We start from the raw sequence: 23,665 nt of genomic DNA, 5'->3' as shown, positions 1-23,665 counted from the left end.
TAAAGTCTTGGTCAGCGGATGTGTCTTCCAAGACAAAATTGCTTAACATTCCTTTCAAGGGTAAAACATTATTTGGACCTGATTTGAAAGAGATTATTTCAGACATCACTGGGGGAAAGGGCCACGCCCTCCCACAGGATAGGTCTTTTAAGGCTAAAAATAAGCCTAATTTTCGTCCCTTTCGCAGAAACGGACCAGCCTCTAATTCTACATCCTCTAAGCAAGAGGGTAATACTTCACAACCCAAACCAGCCTGGAGACCAATGCAAGGCTGGAACAAGGGTAAGCAGGCCAAGAAGCCTACCACTGCTACCAAAACAGCATGAAGGGATGGCCCCCGATCCGGGACCGGATCTGGTGGGGGGCAGACTTTCTCTCTTTGCTCAGGCTTGGGCAAGAGATGTTCAGGATCCTTGGGCGCTAGAAATAGTTTCTCAAGGTTATCTCCTGGAATTCAAGGAACTACCCCCAAGGGGAAGGTTCCACAGGTCTCAATTATCTTCAAACCAAATAAAAAGACAGGCATTCTTACATTGTGTAGAAGACCTGTTAAAAATGGGAGTGATTCATCCAGTTCCAATAAGAGAACAAGGGATGGGTTTTTATTCCAACCTGTTCATAGTTCCCAAAAAAGAGGGAACATTCAGACCAATTTTGGATCTCAAGATCCTAAACAAATTTCTCAAGGTTCCATCGTTCAAAATGGAAACTATTCGAACGATCCTACCTACTATCCAGGAAAATCAATTTATGACTACCGTGGATTTAAAGGATGCGTACCTACATATTCCTATCCACAAGGAACATCATCAGTTCCTAAGGTTCGCTTTTCTGGACAAGCATTACCAGTTTGTGGCACTTCCATTCGGATTAGCCACTGCTCCAAGGATTTTCACAAAGGTACTAGGGTCCCTTCTAGCGGTTCTAAGACCAAGGGGCATTGCAGTAGTACCTTACTTGGACGACATCCTGATTCAAGCGTCGTCTCTGTCAAAAGCAAAGGCTCATACGGACATCGTCCTAGCCTTTCTCAGATCTCACGGATGGAAGGTGAACAAAGAAAAAAGTTCTCTGTCCCCGTCAACAATAATAGATTCCTTAGAAATGAGGATTTTTCTGACAGAGGTCAGAAAATCAAAAATTCTAAGCTCTTGTCAAGTACTTCATTCTGTTATTCGTCCTTCCATAGCGCAGTGCATGGAAGTAATAGGATTGATGGTTGCAGCAATGGACATAGTTCCTTTTGCACGAATTCATCTAAGACCATTACAACTGTGCATGCTCAGACAGTGGAATGGGGATTATACAGACTTGTCTCCGACGATTCAAGTAGATCAAAAGACCAGAGATTCACTCCGTTGGTGGCTGACCCTGGACAATCTGTCACAGGGAATGAGCTTCCGCAGACCAGAGTGGGTCATTGTCACGACCGACGCCAGCCTGGTGGGCTGGGGCGCGGTCTGGGAACCCCTGAAAGCTCAGGGTCTATGGTCTCGGGAAGAATCTCTTCTCCCGATAAACATTCTGGAACTGAGAGCGATATTCAATGCTCTCAAAGCTTGGCCTCAACTAGCAAAGGCCAAATTCATAAGGTTTCAATCAGACAACATGACGACTGTTGCATATATCAATCATCAGGGGGGAACAAGGAGTTCCCTGGCGATGGAAGAAGTGACCAAAATAATTCAATGGGCGGAGGATCACTCCTGCCACTTGTCTGCAATCCACATCCCAGGAGTGGAAAATTGGGAAGCGGATTTTCTGAGTCGTCGGACATTCCATCCGGGGGAGTGGGAACTCCATCCGGAAATCTTTGCCCAAATAACTCAATTATGGGGCATTCCAGACATGGATCTGATGGCGTCTCGTCAGAACTTCAAGGTTCCTTGCTACGGGTCCAGATCCAGGGATCCAAAGGCGACTCTAGTAGATGCACTAGTAGCACCTTGGACCTTCAACCTAGCTTATGTATTCCCACCGTTTCCTCTCATTCCCAGGCTGGTAGCCAGGATCATTCAGGAGAGGGCTTCGGTGATCTTGATAGCTCCTGCGTGGCCACGCAGGACTTGGTATGCAGACCTGGTGAATATGTCATCGGCTCCACCATGGAAGCTACCTTTGAGACAGGACCTTCTTGTTCAAGGTCCATTCGAACATCTGAATCTGGTTTCCCTCCAGCTGACGGCTTGGAGATTGAACGCTTGATTTTATCAAAGCGTGGATTTTCAGATTCTGTAATAGATACTCTGATTCAGGCTAGGAAGCCTGTAACTAGAAAAATTTACCATAAAATATGGAAAAAATATATCTGTTGGTGTGAATCCAAAGGATTGCCATGGAACAAGATAAAGATTCCTAAGATTCTATCCTTTCTACAAGAAGGTTTGGAGAAAGGATTATCTGCAAGTTCTCTTAAGGGACAGATTTCTGCTTTATCTGTCCTACTACACAAACGACTGGCAGCTATGCCAGATGTTCAAGCATTTGTTCAGGCTCTGGTTAGGATCAAGCCTGTTTATAGACCTTTGACTCCTCCCTGGAGTTTAAATCTAGTTCTTTCAGTTCTTCAAGGGGTTCCGTTTGAACCCTTACATTCCGTAGATATTAAGTTATTATCTTGGAAAGTTTTGTTTTTGGTTGCAATTTCTTCTGCTAGAAGAGTTTCAGAGTTATCTGCTCTGCAGTGTTCTCCGCCCTATCTGGTGTTCCATGCAGATAAGGTGGTTTTGCGTACTAAGCCTGGTTTTCTTCCGAAAGTTGTTTCCAACAAAAATATTAACCAGGAGATAGTTGTACCTTCTTTGTGTCCGAATCCAGTTTCTAAGAAGGAACGTTTGTTACACAATTTGGACGTAGTCCGTGCTCTAAAATTCTATTTAGAGGCTACCAAAGATTTCAGACAAACATCTTCCTTGTTTGTTGTTTATTCTGGTAAAAGGAGAGGTCAAAAAGCGACTTCTACCTCTCTTTCCTTTTGGCTTAAAAGCATTATCCGATTGGCTTATGAGACTGCCGGACGGCAGCCTCCTGAAAGAATCACAGCTCACTCCACTAGGGCTGTGGCTTCCACATGGGCCTTCAAGAACGACCAGGTATGTAAGGCAGCGACTTGGTCTTCACTGCACACTTTTGCCAAATTTTACAAATGTGATACTTTTGCTTCTTCGGAGGCTATTTTTGGGAGAAAGGTTTTGCAAGCCGTGGTGCCTTCCATTTAGGTGACCTGATTTGCTCCCTCCCTTCATCCGTGTCCTAAAGCTTTGGTATTGGTTCCCACAAGTAAGGATGACGCCGTGGACCGGACACACCTATGTTGGAGAAAACAGAATTTATGCTTACCTGATAAATTACTTTCTCCAACGGTGTGTCCGGTCCACGGCCCGCCCTGGTTTTTTAATCAGGTCTGATGAATTATTTTCTCTAACTACAGTCACCACGGTATCATATGGTTTCTCCTATATATATTTCCTCCTGTCCGTCGGTCGAATGACTGGGGTGGGCGGAGCCTAGGAGGGATCATGTGACCAGCTTTGCTGGGACTCTTTGCCATTTCCTGTTGGGGAAGAGAATATCCCACAAGTAAGGATGACGCCGTGGACCGGACACACCGTTGGAGAAAGTAATTTATCAGGTAAGCATAAATTCTGTTTTTGCAGTCTGAGACATCCAGCTTCCCTGAAGGAGTCCCCTGACATATAGGACCTCTGTAAAGGGTTTTTGTTCCTACAAAAGTCGTTTTAAGGGCAGGTAGGAGCCACAGTAGATCTGTGGCAGTTTGCTTGTGACTGTTTATAACGGTTTTATCGTTTTTCTGATTCGTTTTTGAGCCTGAGGGGTTAATCATCCATTTGCAAGTGGGTGCAATACTATTTTAGTCTATTATACACACTGTAACAATTTCGTAGAGTTTACTGCTTTTTTTCACTGTTTTGCAGTTTATGTGATTGTTTTTTTCCCTTAAAGGCACAGTACCGTTTTTTATATTCTGCTTTTTCACATTTATTAAAGTGTTTTCCAAGCTTGCTGGTCTCATTACTAGTCTGTTAAACATGTCTGACTTAGAGGAAACTCCTTGTTCATTATGTTTAGAAGCCATTGTGAAACCCCCTCTTAGAATGTGTACCAAATACACTGATCTTACTATAAATTATAAAGACCATATTCTGGCTTTAAAAGATTTATCACCAGAGGAAATTGACAAGGGGGAAGTTATGCCGACTAACTCTCCCCACGTGTCAGAACCTACAACTCCCGCTCAAGGGACGCCAAGTACATCTAGCGCGCCCATTGCGTATACCTGACAAGACATGGCGGCAGTTATGAATCATACCCTTACAGAGGTATTGTCCAAACTGCCAGGGTTACAAGGAAAGCGAGACAGCTCTGGGGCTAGAACAAATACAGAGCTCTCTGACGCTTTAGTAGCTATGTCTGATATACCCTCACAATGTGCAGAAGCCGAAGCAGGAGAGCTTCTATCTGTGGGTGATTTTTCTGATTCAGGGAAGACACTTCAACCTGATTCTGATATGTCTACATTTAAATTTAAACTTGAACACCTCCGCGTGTTGCTCAGGGAGGTTTTAGCAACTCTGGATGACTGTGACGCCATTGTAGTCCCAGAGAAATTGTGTAAGTTGGATAAATACTATGCAGTGCCTGTTTACACTGATGTTTTTCCAATCCCTAAGAGGTTTTCAGAAATTATTACTAAGGAATAATACCGTTCTCTCCCCCTCCTGTTTTTAAAAAGATGTTTCCTATAGATGCCGCTACACGGGACCTGTGGCAGACGGTCCCTAAGGTGGAGGGAGCAGTCTCTACCATAGCGAAGCGTACAACTATCCCTGTCGAGGACAGTTGTGCTTTTCTAGATCCAATGGACAGAAAATTAGAGGGTTACCTTAAGAAAATTTTTATTTAACAAGGTTTTATTCTCCAGCCTCTTGCATGCATTGCCCCAGTCACTGCTGCTGCAGCCTTTTGGTTTGAGTCTCTAGAAGAGGCTCTACAGGTAGAAACCCCGTTGGATGATATCCTTGACAAGCTTAAAGCTCTTAAGCTAGCCAATTCATTTGTTTCTGACGCCGTTGTTCATTTAACCAAGCTAACGGCTAAAAACTCAGGTTTCTTTCATGTAATTAGCAAGAGTCCATGAGCTAGTGACGTATGGGATATACATTCCTACCAGGAGGGGCAAAGTTTCCCAAAACTTAAAATGCCTATAAATACACCCCTCACCACACCCACAAATCAGTTTTACAAACTTTGCCTCCCTTGGAGGTGGTGAAGTAAGTTTGTGCTAGATTCTACGTTGATATGCGCTTCGCAGCAGGCTGGAGCCCGGTTTTCCTCTCAGTGTGCAGTGAATGTCAGAGGGATGTGAAGAGAGTATTGCCTTTTTGAATTCAAGAGAGTATTGCCTTTTTGAATTCAATGATCTCCTTCTACGGGCTCTTTTTCATAGGTTCTCTGTTATCAGTCGTAGAGATTAATCTCTTACCTCCCTTTTCAGATCGACGATATACTCTTATATACCATTACCTCTACTGATTCTCGTTTCAGTACTGGTTTGGCTTTCTACTACATGTAGAAGAGTGTCCGGGGGTAAGTAAGTCTTATTTTGTGACACTCTAAGCTATGGCTGGTCACTTTTGTATAAAGTTCTAAATATATGTGTTTAAACATGTATTTGCCTTGATTCAGGATATTCACCGTTCCTTATTTCAGACAGTCAGTTTCATATTTGGGATAATGCATATGAATAAATAAATTTTTTCTTACCTTTAAAATTTGACTTTTTTCCTGTGGGCTGTTAGGCTCGCGGGGGCTGAAAATGCTTCATTTTATTGCGTCATTCTTGGCGCGGACTTTCTTGGCGCAAAAATGTTGTCATTTCCGGCGTCATACGTGTCGCCGGAAGTTGCGTCATTTTTTTGACGTTTTTGCGCCAAAAATGTCGGCGTTACCGGATGTGGCGTCTTTTTTGGCGTTAAAAAAATTCGAGCGTCATTGTTGTCTCCACAATATTTAAGTCTTATTGCTTATTGCTTCTGGTTTGCTAGAGGCTTATTCATTGGCATTTTTTCCCATTCCTGAAACTGTCATTTAAGGAATTTTACCAATTTTGCTTTATATGTTGTTTTTTCTATTACATATTGCAAGATGTCTCAGGTTGACCCTGAATCAGAAGCCACTTCTGGAAAATCACTGCCTGATGCTGGATCTACCAAAGTTAAGTGTATTTGTTGTAAGCTTGTGGTAACTGTTTCTCCGGCTGTTGTTTGTGATGAATGTCATGACAAACTTGTTAATGCAGAAATTTTTTCCTTTAGTAATGTTCCATTACCTGTTGCTGTTCCATCAACATCTAATATTCAGGGTGTTCCTGTTAACATAAGAGATTTTGTTTCTAAATCTATTAAGAAGGCTATGTCTGTTATTCCTCCTTCCAATAATCGTAAAAGGTCTTTTAAGCTTCTCATGTTTCAGATGACTTTTTAAACGAACATCATCATTCTGATTCTGTTTCTGATACTGATTTTTCTGGTTCAGAGGATTCTGTTTCAGGGATTGATACTGATAAATCTTCTTTTCTTTCATGTAATTAGCAAGAGTCCATGAGCTAGTGACGTATGGGATATACATTCCTACCAGGAGGGGCAAAGTTTCCCAAACCTCAAAATGCCTATAAATACACCCCTCACCACACCCACAAATCAGTTTTTACAAACTTTGCCTCCTATGGAGGTGGTGAAGTAAGTTTGTGCTAGATTCTACGTTGATATGCGCTCCGCAGCAGGTTGGAGCCCGGTTTTCCTCTCAGCGTGCAGTGAATGTCAGAGGGATGTGAGGAGAGTATTGCCTATTTGAATTCAATGATCTCCTTCTACGGGGTCTATTTCATAGGTTCTCTGTTATCGGTCGTAGAGATTCATCTCTTACCTCCCTTTTCAGATCGACGATATACTCTTATTTATATACCATTACCTCTGCTGATTTTCGTTTCAGTACTGGTTTGGCTTTCTACAACATGTAGATGAGTGTCCTGGGGTAAGTAAATCTTATTTTCTGTGACACTCTAAGCTATGGTTGGGCACTTTTTTATAAAAGTTCTAAATATATGTATTCAAACATTTATTTGCCTTGACTCAGGATGTTCAACATTCCTTATTTCAGACAGTCAGTTTCATATTTGGGATAATGCATATGAATCAATCAATTTTTTTCTTACCTTAAAAATTTGACTTTTTCCCTGTGGGCTGTTAGGCTCGCGGGGGCTGAAAATGCTTCATTTTATTGCGTCATTCTTGGCGCTGACTTTTTTGGCGCAAATTTTTTTTTTCTGTTTCCGGCGTCATACGTGTCGCCGGAAGTTGCGTCATTTTTGACGTTCTTTTGCGCCAAAAGTGTCGGCGTTCCGGATGTGGCGTCATTTTTGGCGCCTAAATGCTTTTGGCGCCAAAAATGACGCCACATCCGGAATGCCGACACTTTTGGCGCAAAAGAACGTCAAAAATGACGCAACTTCCGGCGACACGTATGACGCCGGAAACAGAAAAAAAAAATTTGCGCCAAAAAAGTCAGCGCCAAGAATGACGCAATAAAATAATGTGGGCGTAATTTTTGGCGCTAAAAAAATATGGGCGTCGCTATTGTCTCCACATTATTTAAGTCTCATTTTTTTATTGCTTCTGGTTGCTAGAAGCTTGTTCACTGGCATTTTTTTCCCATTCCTGAAACTGTCATTTAAGGAATTTGATCAATTTTGCTTTATATGTTGTTTTTTTCTATTACATATTGCAAGATGTCCCACGTTGAAACTGAGTCAGAAGATACTTCTGGAAAATCGCTACCTGGGGCTGGAGTTACCAAAGCTAAGTGTATCTACTGTAAACTTATGGTATCTGTTCTTCCAGCTGTTGTTTGTACTGTTTTTGTCATGACAAACTGTTAATGCAGATAATATTTCCTTTAGTACTGTTACATTACCTGTTGCTGTTCTGTCAACATCTAATACTCAGAGTGTTCCTGATAACATAAGAGATTTTGTTTCTAAATCCATTAAGAAGGCTATGTCTGTTATTCCTCCTTCTAGTAAACGTAAAAAGTCTTTTAAAACTTCTCATTTTTCAGATGAATTTTTAAATGAACATCATCATTCTGATTCTGATAATGGTTCTTCTGGTTCAGAGGATTCTGTCTCAGAGGTTGATGCTGATAAATCTTCATATTTATTTAAAATGAAATTTATTCGTTCTTTATTTTAAAGAAGTCCTAATTGCATTAGAAATTGAGGATTCTGGTCCTTTTGATACTAAATCTAAACGTTTCGATAAGGTTTTTAAATCTCCTGTAGTTATTCCAGAAGTTTTTCCTGTCCCTAGTGCTATTTCTGAAGTAATTTCCAGGGAATGGAATAATTTGGGTAATTCATTTACTCCTTCTAAACGTTTTAAGCAATTTTATCCTGTGCCATCTGACAGATTAGAGTTTTGGGACAAAATCCCTAAAGTTGATGTTGCTGTCTCTACTCTTGTTAAACGTACTACTATTCCTACGGCAGATGGTACTTCCTTAAGGATCCTTTAGATAGGAAAATCGAATCCTTTCTAAGAAAAGCTTACTTGTGTTCAGGTAATCTTCTTAGACCTGCTATATCTTTAGCGGATGTTGCTGCAGCTTCATCTTTTGGTTAGAAGCTTTAGCGCAACAAGTAACAGATCATAATTCTCATAGCATTTTTATTCTTCAACATGCTAATAATTTTATTTGTAATGCCATCTTTGATATCATTAGAGTTGATGTCAGGTATATGTCTCTAGCTATTTTAGCTAGAAGAGCTTTATAGCTTAAGACTTGGAATGCTGTTATGTCTTCTAAGTCTACTCTGCTTTCCCTTTCTTTCCAGGGTAATAATCGTTTTCGTTCCTTTTGTCACAACAAGGAACAAAAACCTGATCCTTCATCCTCAGGAGCGGTATCAGTTTGGAAACCATCTCCAGTCTGGAATAAATCCAAGCCTTTTAGAAAATCGAAGCCAGCTCCTAAGTCCACATGAAGGTGCGGCCCTCATTCCAGCTCAGCTGGTAGGGGGCAGATTACGTTTTTTCTAAGAAATTTGGATCAATTCCGTTCACAATCTCTGGTTTCAGAACATTGTTTCAGAAGGGTACAGAATTGGCTTCAAGATAAGGCCTCCTGCAAAGAGATTTTTTCTTTCCCGTGTCCCAGTAAACCCAGCGAAGGCTCAAGCATTTCTGAAATGTGTTTCAGATCTAGAGTTGACTGGAGTAATTTTGCCAGTTCCAGTTCTGGAACAGGGACTGGGGTTTTATTCAAATCTCCATTGTACCAAAGAAGGAAAATTCCTTCAGACCAGTTCTGGATCTAAAAATATTGAATCGTTATGTAAGGATACCAACATTCAAAATGGTAACTGTAAGGACTATCCTGCCTTTTGTTCAACAAGGGCATTATATGTCTACTATAGATTTACAGGATGCATATCTGCATATTCCGATTCATCCAGATCACTATCAGTTTCTGAGATTCTCTTTCCTAGACAAGCATTACCAGTTTGTGGCTCTGCCGTTTGGCCTAGCTACAGCTCCAATAATTTTTTACGAAGGTTCTCGGTGCCCTTCTGTCTGTAATCAGAGAACAGGGTATTGTGGTATTCCTTATTTGGACGATATCTTGGTACTTGCTCAGTCTTCACATTTAGCAGAATCTCATTCGAATCGACTTGTGGTGTTTCTTCAACATCATGGTTGGAGGATCAATTTACTAAAAAGTTCATTGATTCCTCAGACTTAGGTAACCTTTTTAGGTTTTCAGATAGATTCAGTATCCATGACTCTATCTTTGATAGACATGAGACGTCTAAAGTTGATATCAGCTTGTCGAAACCTTCAGTCACAATCTTTCCCTTCGGTAGCCTTATGCATGGAAATTCTAGGTCTTTTGACTGCGGCATCGGACGCAATCCCCTTTGCTCGTTTTCACATGCGGCCTCTTCAGCTCTGTATGCTGAACCAGTGGTGCAGGGATTACACAAAGATATCTCAATTAATATCTTTAAAACCGATTGTACGACACTCTCTGACGTGGTGGACAGATCACCATCTCGTAAATCCGTATCTAGGGAGATATATTATAGAGTCTGGAAGACTTATATTTCTTGGTGTCTTTCTCATCATTTTTCCTGGCATTCTTTTAGAATTCCGAGAATTTTACAGTTTCTTCAGGATGGTTTGGATAAAGGTTTGTCTGCAAGTTCCTTGAAAAGACAAATCTCTGCTCTTTCTGTTCTTTTTCTCAGAAAGATTGTTAATCTTCCTGATATTCATTGTTTTGTACAAGCTTTGGTTCGTATAAAACCTGTCATTAAGTCAATTTCTCCTCCTTGGAGTTTGAATTTGGTTCTGGGGGCTCTTCAAACTCCTCCGTTTGAACCTATTTATTCTTTGGACATTCAATTACTTTCTTGAAAAGTTTTGTTCCTTTTGGCCATCTCTTCTGCCAGAAGAGTTTCTGAATTATCTGCTCTTTCTTGTGAGTCTCCTTTTCTGATTTTTCATCAGGATAAGGCGGTGTTGCGAACTTCTTTTAAATTTTTACCTAAGGTTGTGAATTCTAACAACATTAGTAGAGAAATTGTGGTTCCTTCATTATGTCCTAATCCTAAGAATTCTAAGGAGAAATCATTGCTTTCTTTGGATGTAGTTAGAGCTTTGAAATATTATGTTGAAGCTACTAAGAATTTCAGAAAGACTTCTAGTCTATTTGTTATCTTTTCCGGTTCTAGGAAAGGTCAGAAGGTTTCTGCCATTTCTTTGGCATCTTGGTTGAAATCTTTAATTCATCATGCTTATGTTGAGTCGGGTAGAACTCCGCCTCAAAGGATTACAGCTCATTCTACTAGGTCAGTTTCTACTTCCTGGGCGTTTAGGAATGAAGCTTCGGTTGTTCAGATTTGCAAAGCAGCAACTTGGTCTTCTTTGCATACTTTTACTAAATTCTACCATTTTGATGTGTTTTCTTCTTCTGAAGCAGTTTTTGGTAGAAAAGTACTTCAGGCAGCTGTTTCAGTTTGTTTCTTCTGCTTATAATTTCAGTTTTTTTCATTATAAGTTTTAAACTTTCTTTGGGTGTGGATTATTTTCAGCGGAATTGGCTGTCTTTATTTTATCCCTCCCTCTCTAGTGACTCTTGCGTGGAAGATCCACATCTTGGGTAGTCATTATCCCATACGTCACTAGCTCATGGACTCTTGCTAATTACATGAAAGAAAACATAATTTATGTAAGAACTTACCTGATAAATTCATTTCTTTCATATTAGCAAGAGTCCATGAGGCCCACCCTTTTTTGTGGTGGGTATGATTTTTTTGTATAAAGCACTTCTTGGCTATTCGTTAAACTGATTTGTGGGTGTGGTGAGGGGTGTATTTATAGGCATTTTGAGGTTTGGGAAACTTTGCCCCTCCTGGTAGGAATGTATATCCCATACGTCACTAGCTCATGGACTCTTGCTAATATGAAAGAAATGAATTTATCAGGTAAGTTCTTACATAAATTATGTTATTTATTTAAAATGGAATTTATTCGTTCTTTACTTAAAGAAGTCCTAATTGCATTAGAAATAGAGGATTCTGGTCCTCTTGTTACTAAATCTAAACGTTTGAATACGGTTTTTAAATCTCCTGCGGTTATTCCGGGGGTTTTTCCCGTCCCTGATGCTATTTCTGAAGTAATCTCCAGGGAATGGAATAATCTGGGTAATTCATTTACTCCTTCTAAACGGTTTAAACAATTATATCCTGTGCCATCTGACAGATTAGAGTTTTGGGACAAAATCCCTAAAGTTGATGGGGCTATCTCTACTCTTGCTAAACGTACTACTATTCCTTCGGCAGATAGTACTTCCTTTAAGGATCCTTTAGATAGGAAAATTGAATCCTTTCTAAGAAAAGCTTACTTATGTTCAGGTAATCTTCTTAGACCTGCTATATCTTTGGCAGATGTTGATGCAGCTTCAACTTTCTGGTTAGAAGCCTTAGCACAACAAGTAACAGATCATAATACTCATAGCATTGTTAATCTTCTTCAACATGCTAATAATTTTATTTGTGATGCCATCTTTGATATCATTAGGGTTGATGTCAGGTATATGTCTTTAGCTATTTTAGCTAGAAGAGCTTTATGGCTTAAAACTTGGAATGCTGATATGTCTTCAAAGTCAACTTTGCTTTTCCTTTCTTTCCAAGGTAATAAATTGTTTGGTTCTCAGTTGGATTCTATTATTTCAACTGTTACTGGGGGGAAAGGAACTTTTTTACCACAGGATAAAAAATCTAAAGGTAAATTTAGGTCTGCTAATCGTTTTCGTTCCTTTCGTCACAATAAGGAACAAAAGCCTGATCCTTCCCCTACAGGAACGGTTTCAGTTTGGAAACCATCTCCAGTCTGGAATAAATCCAAGCCCTTTAGAAAGCCAAAGCCATCTCCCAAGTCCACATGAAGGTGCGGCCCTCATTCCAGCACAGCTGGTAGGGGGCAGATTACGTTGTTTCAAGGAAATTTGGATCAATTCGATTCACAATCTTTGGATTCAGAACATTGTTTCACAAGGATACAGAATAGGCTTCAAGATAAGGCCTCCTGCAAAAACATTTTTTCTTTCCCGTGTCCCAATAAATCCAGTGAAGGCTCAAGCATTTCTGAAATGTGTTTCAGATCTAGAGTTGGCTGGAGTAATTGTGCCAGTTCCAGTTCTGGAACAGGGGCTGGGGTTTTACTCAAATCTCTTCATTGTACCAAAGAAGGAGAATTCCTTCAGACCAGTTCTGGATTTAAAAATATTGAATCGTTATGTAAGGATACCAACATTCAAAATGGTAACTATAAGGACTATTCTGCCTTTTGTTCAGCAAGGGCATTATATGTCCACAATAGATTTACAAGATGCATATCTGCATATTCCGATTCATCCAGATCACTATCAGTTTCTGAGATTCTCTTTCCTAGACAAGCATTACCAGTTTGTTGCTCTGCCGTTTGGCCTAGCAGCAGCTCCAAGGAACAAAGGTTCTCGGTGCCCTTCTATCTGTAATCAGAGAACAGGGTATTGTGGTATTTCCTTATTTGGACGATATCTTGGTACTTGCTCAGTCTTCACTTTTAGCAGAATCTCATACGAATCAACTTGTATCGTTTCTTCAAGAACATGGTTGGAGGATCAATTTACCAAAGAGTTCGTTGACTCCTCAGACAAGGGTAACATTTTTAGGTTTCCAGATAGATTCAGTGTCCATGACTCTGTCGCTAACGGACAAAAGACGTCTGAAATTGGTTTCAGCTTGTCGAAACCTTCAGTCTCAATCATTCCCTTTGGTAGCCTTATGCATGGAAATTCTAGGTCTTATGACTGCTGCATCGGACGCGATCCCCTTTGCTCGTTTTCACATGCGACCTCTTCAGCTCTGTATGCTGAACCAGTTGTGCAGGGATTATACAAAGATATCGCAATTAATATCTTTAAAACCGATTGTACGACACTCTCTGACGTGGTGGACAGACCACCATCGTTTAGTTCAGGGGGCTTCTTTTGTTCTTCCGACCTGGCCTGTGATCTCAACAGCTGCAAGTCTGACAGGTTGGGGATCTGTATGGGGGTCTCTGACAGCTCAAGGGGTTTGGGAATCTCAGGAGGCGAGAGTACCAATCAACATTTTGGAACTCCGTGCAATTTTCAGAGCTCTTCAGTCATGGCCTCTTCTAAAGAGAGAGTCATTCATTTGTTTTCAGACGGACAATGTCACAACCGTGGCATATGTCAATCATCAAGGAGGGACTCACAGTCCTCTGGCTATGAAAGAAGTATCTCGAATACTTGTTTGGGCGGAATCCAGCTCCTGTCTAATTTCTGTGGTTCATATCCCAGGTATAGACAATTGGGAAGCGGATTATCTCAGTCGCCAGACATTACATCCGGGCGAGTTGCCTCTTCATCCAGAAGTATTTCTTCAGATTGTTCAAATGTGGGGACTTCCAGAAATAGATCTGATGGCTTCTCATCTAAACAAGAAACTTCCCAGGTATCTGTCCAGATCCAGGGATCCTCAGGCGGAAGCAGTGGATGCATTGTCACTTCCTTGGAAGTATCATCCTGCCTATATCTTTCCGCCTCTAGTTCTTCTTCCAAGAGTGATTTCCAAGATTCTAAAGGAGCGTTCATCTGTTCTGCTGGTGGCCCCACCATGGCCTCACAGGTTTTGGTATGCGGATCTTGTCCAGATGGCTACTTGCCACCCGTGGACTCTTCCGTTAAGACCAGACCTTCTATCGCAAGGTCTTTTTTTCCATCAGGATCTCAAATCCTTAAATTTGAAGGTATGGAGATTGAACGCTTGATTCTCAGTCATAGAGGTTTCTCTGACTCAGTAATTAATACTATGTTACAGGCTCGTAAATCTGTATCTAGGAAGATATATTATCGAGTCTGGAAGACTTACATTTCTTGGTGTTCTTCTCATCATTTTTCCTGGCATTCTTTTTGGAATTCCTAGAATTTTACAGTTTCTTCAGGATGGTTTGGATAAAGGTTTGTCTGCAAGTTCCTTGAAAGGACAAATCTCTGCTCTTTCTGTTTTTTTTCACAGAACGATTGCTATTCTTCCTGATATTCATTGTTTTGTACAGGCTTTGGTTCGTATAAAACCTGTCATTAAGTCAATCTCTCCTCCTTGGAGTTTGAATTTGGTTCTGGGGGCTCTTCAAGCTCCTCCGTTTGAACCCATGCATTCGCTGGATATTAAATTACTTTCTTGGAAAGTTTTGTTTCTTTTGGCCATCTCTTCTGCTAGAAGAGTTTCTGAATTATCTGCTCTTTCTTGTGAGTCTCCTTTTCTGATTTTTCATCAGGATAAGGCGGTTTTGCGAACTTCATTTAAATTTTTACCTAAGGTTGTGAATTCTAACAACATTAGTAGAGAAATTGTAGTTCCTTCATTGTGTCCTAATCCTAAGGATTCTAAGGAAAGATCGTTGCATTCTTTGGATGTGGTTAAAGCTTTGAAATATTATGTTGAAGCTACTAAAGATTTCCGAAAGACTTCTAGTCTATTTGTTATCTTTTCTGGTTCTAGGAAAGGTCAGAAGGCTTCTGCCATTTCTTTGGCATCGTGGTTAAAGTCTTTGATTCATCATGCTTATGTTGAGTCGGGTAGAACTCCGCCTCAAAGGATTACAGCTCATTCAACTAGGTCAGTCTCTACTTCCTGGGCATTTAGGAATGAAGCTTCGGTTGATCAGATTTGCAAAGCAGCAACTTGGTCTTCTTTGCATACTTTTACTAAATTCTATCATTTTGATGTGTTTTCTTCCTCAGAAGCAGACTTTGGTAGAAAAGTGCTTCAGGCAGCTGTTTCAGTTTGATTCTTCTGCTTATATTTTCATTATAAGATTTAAACTTTGTTTTGGGTGTGGATTATTTTTCAGCGGAATTGGCTGTCTTTATTTTATCCCTCCCTCTCTAGTGACTCTTGTGTGGAAAGATCCACATCTTGGGTATTCATTATCCCATACGTCACTAGCTCATGGACTCTTGCTAATTACATGAAAGAAAACATCATTTATGTAAGAACTTACCTGATAAATTAATTTCTTTCATATTAGCAAGAGTCCATGAGGCCCGCCCTTTTTGTGGTGGTTATGATTTTTTTTTGTATAAAGCACAATTATTCCAATTCCTTATTTTTTATGCTTTCAGACTTTTTTCTTATCACCCCACTTCTTGGCTATTCGTTAAACTGATTTGTGGGTGTGGTGAGGGGTGTATTTATAGGCATTTTAAGGTTTGGGAAACTTTGCCCATCCTGGTAGGAATGTATATCCCATACGTCACTAGCTCATGGACTCTTGCTAATATGAAAGAAATGAATTTATCAGGTAAGGTCTTACATAAATTATGTTTTTTCTATTCAGGCGCGTAGGGCGCTATGGCTTAAATCCTGGTCAGCTGACGTTACTTCAAAGTCTAAGCTTCTCAACATTTCCTTCAATGGGCATACCCTATTCGGGCCTGGACTGAAGGAGATCATTTCTGATATTACTGGAGGAAAAAGGTCACGCCCTTCCTCAGGATAGATCCAACAAATTAAGGACCAAACAGACTAATTTTCGTTCCTTTCGAAACTTCAAGAGTGGCGCAGCTTCAACTTCCTCTAATACAAAACAAGAGGGAAATTTTGCCCAGTCCAAGCCAGTCTGGAGACCTAACCAGGCTTGGAACAAGGGAAAGCAGGCCAAAAAAACCTGCTGCTGCCTCTAAGACAGCATGATGGATCAGCCCCCGATCCGGAAACTGATCTAGTAGGGGGCAGACTTTCTCTCTTCGCCCAGGCTTGGGCAAGAGATGTCCAGGATCCCTGGGCGTTGGAAATTGTGTCCCAGGGATATCTTCCTTCTGGACTTCAAAGCTTCTTCCCCAAAAGGGAGATTTCATCTCTCACTATTATCTGCAAACCAGATAAAGAGAGAGGCATTCTTACATTGTGTTCAAGACCTCCTAGTAATGGGAGTGATCCACCCAGTTCCGAAGGAGAAACAGGGGCAAGGCTTCTATTCAAATCTGTTTGTAGTTCCCAAGAAAGAGGGAACCTTCAGACCAATCTTAGATCTCAAGATCTTAAACAAATTTCTCAGGGTCCCATCCTTCAAGATGGAGACTATTCGAACCATCCTACCTATGATCCAGGAGGGTCAATATATGACTACCGAGGACTTAAAGGATGCTTATCTTCACATTCCGATACACAGAGATCATCATCGGTTTCTCAGGTTTGCCTTCCTAGACAGGCATTACCAGTTTGTGGCTCTTCCCTTTGGGTTAGCTACGGCACCAAGAATCTTTACAAAGGTTCTAGGGTCACTCCTAGCGGTCCTAAGGCCGCGGGGTATAGCAGTAGCCCCTTACCTAGACGACATTCTGATACAGGCGTCAAATTTTCAATCGCCAGGTCCCATACGGACATTATTCTTGCATTCCTGAGGTCTCATGGGTGGAAGGTGAACGAAGAAAATAGTTCTCTATCCCCTCTCACAAGAGTTTCCTTCCTAGGAACTCTGATAGATTCTGTAGAAATGAAGATTTACCTGACAGAGGCCAGGTTGTCAAAACTTCTAAATTCCTGCCGTGTTCTTTATTCTACTTCTCGCCCTTCAGTGGCTCAGTGTATTGAAGTAATCGGCTTAATGGTAGAGGCAATGGACATAGTGCCGTTTGCCTGCCTACATCTCAGACCGCTGCAACTTTGCATGCTCAGTCAGTGGAATGGGGATTACACAGATTTCTCCCCTCTACTAAATCTGGATCAATAGACCAGGGATTCTCTTCTCTGGTGGCTATCTCGGGTCCATCTGTCCAAGGGTATGACCTTCCGCAGGCCAGATTGGACAATAGTAACAACAGATGCCAGCCTTCTGGGTTGGGATGCAGTCTGGAACTCCCTGAAGGCTCAGGGCTCGTGGACTCAGGAGGAGGCACTCCTTCCGATAAACATTCTGGAACTAAGATCGATATTCAATGCTCTTCAGGCTTGGCCTCAGCTTGCTGCGGTCAGGTTCATCAGATTTCAGTCGGACAATATCACGACTGTAGCCTACATCAACCATCAAGGGGGAACAAGGAGTTCCCTAGCAATGTTGGAGGTTTCAAAAATAATTTTATGGGCAGAGGTTCACTCTTGCCATCTATCACCTATCCATATCCCAGGAGTAGAGAACTGGGAGGCGGACTTTTTATCCGGGGGAGTGGGAACTCCATCCGGAGGTATTTGCACAGTTGATTCAACTTTGGGGCAAACCAGAACTGGATCTCATGGCGTCTCGTCAGAACGCCAAGTTAACCTAGCTTATGTGTTTCCACCGTTTCCTCTGCTCCCTCGTCTGATTGTCAAGATCAAGCAGGAGAGAGCTTCAGTGATTTTGATAGCACCTGCGTCGCCACGCAGGACTTGGTATGCAGATCTGGTGAACATGTCATCCCTTCCACCATGGACTCTGCAGCTGAGGCAGGACCTTCTACTTCAGGGTCCTTTCAACCATCCAAATCTAATTTCTCTGTGTCTGACTGCTTGGAGATTGAACGCTTGATTTTATCAAAGCGTGGTTTCTCTGAGTCGGTCATTGATACCTTAATTCAGGCTCGAAAGCCGGTCACCAGGAAAATCTATCATAAGATATGGTGTAGATATCTTCATTGGTGTGAATCCAAAGGTTACTCATGGAGTAAGGTCAGGATTCCTAGGATATTATCTTTTCTCCAAGAAGGATTGGAGAAGGGATTGTCAGCTAGTTCCTTAAAGGGACAGATTTCTGCTCTGTCTATTCTTTTGCACAAGCGTCTGGCTGATACTCCAGATGTTTAGGCGTTTTGTCCGGCTTTAGTTAGAATCAAGCCTGTGTTTAAACCTGTTGCTCCGCCATGGAGTTTAAATTTAGTTCTTAAGGTTCTGCAAGGGGTTCCGTTTGAACCTTTGCATTCCATAGATATTAAACTTTTATCTTGGAAAGTTCTGTTTTTAGTAGCTATCTCCTCGGCTCGAAGAGTTTCAGAGTTATCTGCTTTACAATGTGATTCCCCTTATCTCATTTTCCATAAGGTAGTGTTACATACCAAACCTGGTTTTCTTCCTAAGGTGGTATCTAATAAAAATATCAATCAGGAGATTGTTGTTACTTCAGTATGTCCTAATCCTTCTTCAAAGAAGGAACGTCTATTACACAATCTTGATGTGGTTCGTGCTTTAAAATTTTATTTACAAGCTACGAAGGATTTTCGTCAAACATCTGCTTTGTTTGTGGTCTACTCTGGACAGAGGAGAGGCCAAAAGGCTTCGGCAACTTCTCTTTCTTTTTGGCTAAGAAGTATAATCCGCTTAGCTTATGAGACTGCTGGCCAGCAGCCTCCTGAAAGAATTACAGCTCATTGCACTAGAGCGGTAGCTTCCACATGGGCTTTTAAGAATGAGGCTTCTGTTGAACAGATTTGTAAGGCGGCGACTTGGTCTTCGCTTCATACTTTTTCTAAATTCTACAAATTTGATACTTTTTCTTCTTCGGAGGCTATTTTTGGGAGACAGGTCTTACAGGCAGTGGTGCCTTCCGTTTAAGCGCCTGCCTTGTCCCTCCCTTCATCCGTGTCCTATAGCTTTGGTATTGGTATCCCACAAGTAATGGATGAATCCGTGGACTGGATACACCTTACAAGAGAAAACAAAATTTATGCTTACCTGATAAATTTATTTCTCTTGTGGTGTATCCAGTCCACGGCCCGCCCTGTCATTTTAAGGCAGGTGTTTTTTATTTTTAAACTACAGTCACCACTGCACCCTATAGTTTCTCCTTTTCTCTTGCTTGTCTTCAGTCGAATGACTGGGAGTGGCAGTTAGGGGAGGAGCTATATAGACAGCTCAGCTGTGGGTGTCCTCTTGCAGCTTCCTGTTGGGAAGGAGAATACCCCACAAGTAATGGATGAATCCGTGGACTGGATACACCACAAGAGAAATAAATTTATCAGGTAAGCATACATTTTGTTTTCCTCCACTGAGGAAGAGACATTTTTAATACATCCCTTTGCCTTAAAAGCGATACTTGATTGTAATCCCCGACAGTTGCCTTCAAACGTTTTCTCCCTTATATCATTTAAGAACATAGTATTAGCCTGGCATAAATTCTGTAGAAGTTTAGGGATTGACTTTACATATTCGGATTTTCTTCCTATTAGGGGTAATCCTCAATTTATCCCAGGTATTAATCAAAAAGTATTCAAATCTTGGGCTGAAAAAGGGCTAAGTTTAGTGAAGCAGCTATTTGATGGAAACTATCAGGTGTCCTCAGCGGAATCTCTTTTCTTTTTATATGATCTACCTAGGTCAAATTTGTTTGCTTATTTCCAGATACGACATTTTATATTTGCACAGAAATGGCAGTTTCCTTTAACAGTTGCGTGGTCTGATTTTAGAGTCTTGTTACAAAAATTCTCCTCCGGTGACACGTCAATTTCAATGATGTATGATATTATGTTGTCAAAGCAAAGCCAAGGTTATTTGGATAAGATTTGTAATTTTTGGATCCCATTTATTCCTGATATAGATCATGACAGGATCAAACAAAGCTTCACTACCTTAAGCAAGTGTAAAGTCTCTATGAGCTGGAAAGAATCGCACATGAAGCTTATTAATAATTTTTATTTATACCCACTTAAAATTGCTACATTTTAATAATACCAAAGCAGATTTGTTCCATATGTTCTGGTTCTGTCACAAAATCAACCAACTTTGGTTGAAAACTATATACTGGGTTAATTATTACTTTAAATTGTCTGTCTCTTTGACACTACAAGATATTTTTTTGTTGATAGCGACGTCAAACACCAGAGACAGTCAATGGATACGTATCCTAAATACCATCATTTTGTCTGTTAGACACCTCATATTAAAATACTGGAAAGCTAGAAGAGTGCCTGGGTTTTCACTGATTATTAAAGCAATACAAGAACAAATTGTTTTTGAATCTTACCATCTTCAGGATGCTTCAGAAAAGTGAATTAAAAACTTTCTCTTGGGATGGTGTCCCATCATTAAGACGTATTCTCTCCCCCTTCAAAAACATATTATTTTACCGTTTCTGTCCTCCACTAGTTTTGCAGAACTAGTGAAATTAGATATGTTTCCTGCTACCTGGATAGCCAATACTAGAGAAATATAATCAAGAATAAATTCCGGTGTTTTTTTTCTTTCTTTTCTTTCTTTTCTTTCTTTCTTTTCTTTCTTTTCTTTCTTTTCTTTTTCTTTCTTTTCTTTTCTTTTCTTTCTTTTCTTTCAGCTTTTGTGCTGCTGTGTGTGAAATGTAAAAACACTGAGAAGATGATGTTATATCCTTATTAAGTTTTGTCCCAACTATGCAAGAATAACTTCTATTTTGGTTTGGTTAAAATGTTTATGGCCATGTTGGGCATTGATTCTGTATATCGAACAGTTGTCGGTGACAAATATATATTAAAAAAAAAAAAATGTAATGTTTGAAATCGAATGTGACATTCGAATTTGAATGTGACATTCGAAAACTGTAAATAACATTCGATAATAGAATTTTTAAGAATATTCGTTCTTATCAACATTCTATTATGTAAATCGAATTTCTACAATAACATTCGTTCTAACATTCGAATATAAACACATTTGCCTATCCCTAACTAGCATCCTGATTGGCTGCCTAAAGACCCTTTACATGCCATGCTGCATCTCTTTCAAGTTCTTCAGCATTTAAATATCATGTTCCTTTAAATCACGTTTTCAAAAATGGCTATTTTAACTATGAACCCTCAATGATTAAAGCACATTTTAAAGCACTGCCTTTAATGAAAAAATTATGTATTTAATTATGAGTGTCATTCTTTAATTACAATATTTGTCATCAATACATGCAGCCCTATACAGCAGATATAAGAACCATAATAATTTCACAAAATAAATTGTTTTCCTTCTCTATTGTAGTGCCATATATTAAGGTTGTGTGCATTCTTGGATAATTATTTCTGGGTGTGGCCTCCTCCTCCACCCATAAACACTCCTCCCCTTCTTTCCAGCGTCATTTCTGTTTCTACCTATTTAGATCTCTTGGAGTGTAGATTTCTTGGTATTTGCTCATCCTACAGAGTTTTATTTTACAAAAAAAGACTGAGACTCCTCTCATTACAGCATCATTCACTACTGGTTCAATGATTTGTGCTTTGGTTGTTTACAAATGTGGCTATGGCTAAAAGGAAGTAACACTGTGCATGTGCAGTAATACTGTACTAGAGCATTACCATATTTTATGGCTCTATGTCAGAGAATCTAAGAAGCAGACATATTTTTCTGTACAGATTTTACGTAACAGATCATTGATATACTTGACTGTCCAGTTCAATTATGGACACATGCAGAGATTCACAGCCCATGCAGGTATAACAGATCTGCTCTAAGCAAAATGTATCTGAATTACACACAACTTATTATACACAATCACCACTTCCTTAAAGGGACACTAAACCCACATTTTGATTCAAAAAGAGTATGCAATTTTAAACAACTTTCTAATTTACTCCTTGGTTCTCTTGGTTCTCTTGCTATCTTTATTTAAAAAGCAGGAATGGTTCTCTTTTTCTTGGTTCTCTTGCTATCTTTATTTAAAAAGCAGGAATGGTTCTCTTTTTCTTGGTTCTCTTGCTATCTTTATTTAAAAAGCAGGAATGTAAAGCTTAAGAGCCGGACCATTATTGGTTGAGAACCTGTTATGCTTGCTTATTGTTTTTTTAAATGAAGCCACTAATAAGCAAGCGCTATCCAGGGTGCTGAACCTAAAATGGGCTGACTCTTAAACTTTAAATTCCTGCTTTTAAATAAAGATAGCAAGAGAATGAAGAAAAATTGATAGTAGGAGTAAAATAGAAAGTTGCTTAAAATTGCATGCTCTATCTGAATCATTAAAGAAAAAACATTTGGGTTTAGTATCCCTTGTTGTGCTGGTTTGTGTGCTCTTTTGTAGGTTTAAAAAAAAAAAAAAAAAAAAAAAGACAGTGATTACTTAAATGAATTAGAAGTCCTTTGTCAACTCCAACACTTTTTACTGTTTATATTTTTGTTCTATATTTCTCTAGGTAAATGATTTTACTTGGACGCATATGACTCAGGAAGGGGAAGAGGAGGATCTCTCAGAAATGACCTTTCATGAAGAATCATTTGCAGATAGGAAGTAAAAAGATTGGCGAAATCATGACAGATCTGTTTATCTGTAGAATTTTTTTTTTTTTATTGTAAATTGTTGCTTGATTTTAAAGATTTAATTAAATTTATATTTGTTACTTGGATAGGTGATATTGCTTTTACCTTTCTTGCTATAATCTCTGTATTTTTTTTGTCAAAGCAGTTTCTTTGTTCTCTACCTAAGAAATGTTTTTTTCGTTATCATATTGGAATTTTTCTTTCCTGCAAAGCATTTGCATGACATTCTCTGGAATAATGGCCTTGTTACATATTTTGGTTAGATGTAATTTCTTAGCAATTTCTGTAGCCAACAGCTACATTTATAAGTATAACATAAAAACTTAGTCTGGCTACTTCAAAAACCCCTTTTAAACATCACCACTAATACTCTTGACATATATATATATATATATATATATATATATATATATATATATATATATATATATAATATATTTCTCCAACATTGGTGTGTCCGGTCCACGGCGTCATCCATTACTTGTGGGAATATTCTCTTCCCCAACAGGAAATGGCAAAGAGCACAGCAAAAGCTGTCCATATAGCCCCTCCTCAGGCTCCGCCCCCCAGTCATTCTCTTTGCCGCTCTGAACAAGTAGCATCTCCACGGAGATGGTGAAGAGTATGTGGTGTTTAGTTGTAGTTTTTTATTCTTCTATCAAGAGTTTGTTATTTTAAAATAGTGCCGGTTTGTACTATTTACTCTAAAACAGAAAGGGATGAAGAGTTCTGTTTAAAAGAGGAGTATGATTTTAGCAGCAGTAACTAAAATCAATTGCTGTTCCCACACAGGACTGTTGAGCCCAGAGAACTTCAGTTGGGGGGAACAGTTTG

The 23,665-nt window shown here is 39.9% G+C and overlaps 1 protein-coding gene across 1 annotated transcript in view; it reads left to right on the top strand.

The window, feature by feature from the left end:
• RDM1 (RAD52 motif containing 1) overlaps window positions 1-22,917 on the top strand; it is a 164,496-nt gene extending 141,579 nt beyond the window's left edge. The window contains exon 7 of the mRNA XM_053718320.1: window positions 22,708-22,917. Coding sequence (XP_053574295.1) covers window positions 22,708-22,806 — 99 coding nt within the window. The 3' untranslated portion in view covers window positions 22,807-22,917. The remainder of the gene's footprint in view (window positions 1-22,707) is intronic.
• Window positions 22,918-23,665: the final 748 nt, after the last annotated feature.

This window comes from Bombina bombina, chromosome 1, assembly GCF_027579735.1.
Source record: "Bombina bombina isolate aBomBom1 chromosome 1, aBomBom1.pri, whole genome shotgun sequence".
Taxonomy (NCBI): domain Eukaryota; kingdom Metazoa; phylum Chordata; class Amphibia; order Anura; family Bombinatoridae; genus Bombina; species Bombina bombina.
Note: the sequence above shows the minus strand (reverse complement) of the source record. Positions and strands in the feature narration are given on the sequence as shown.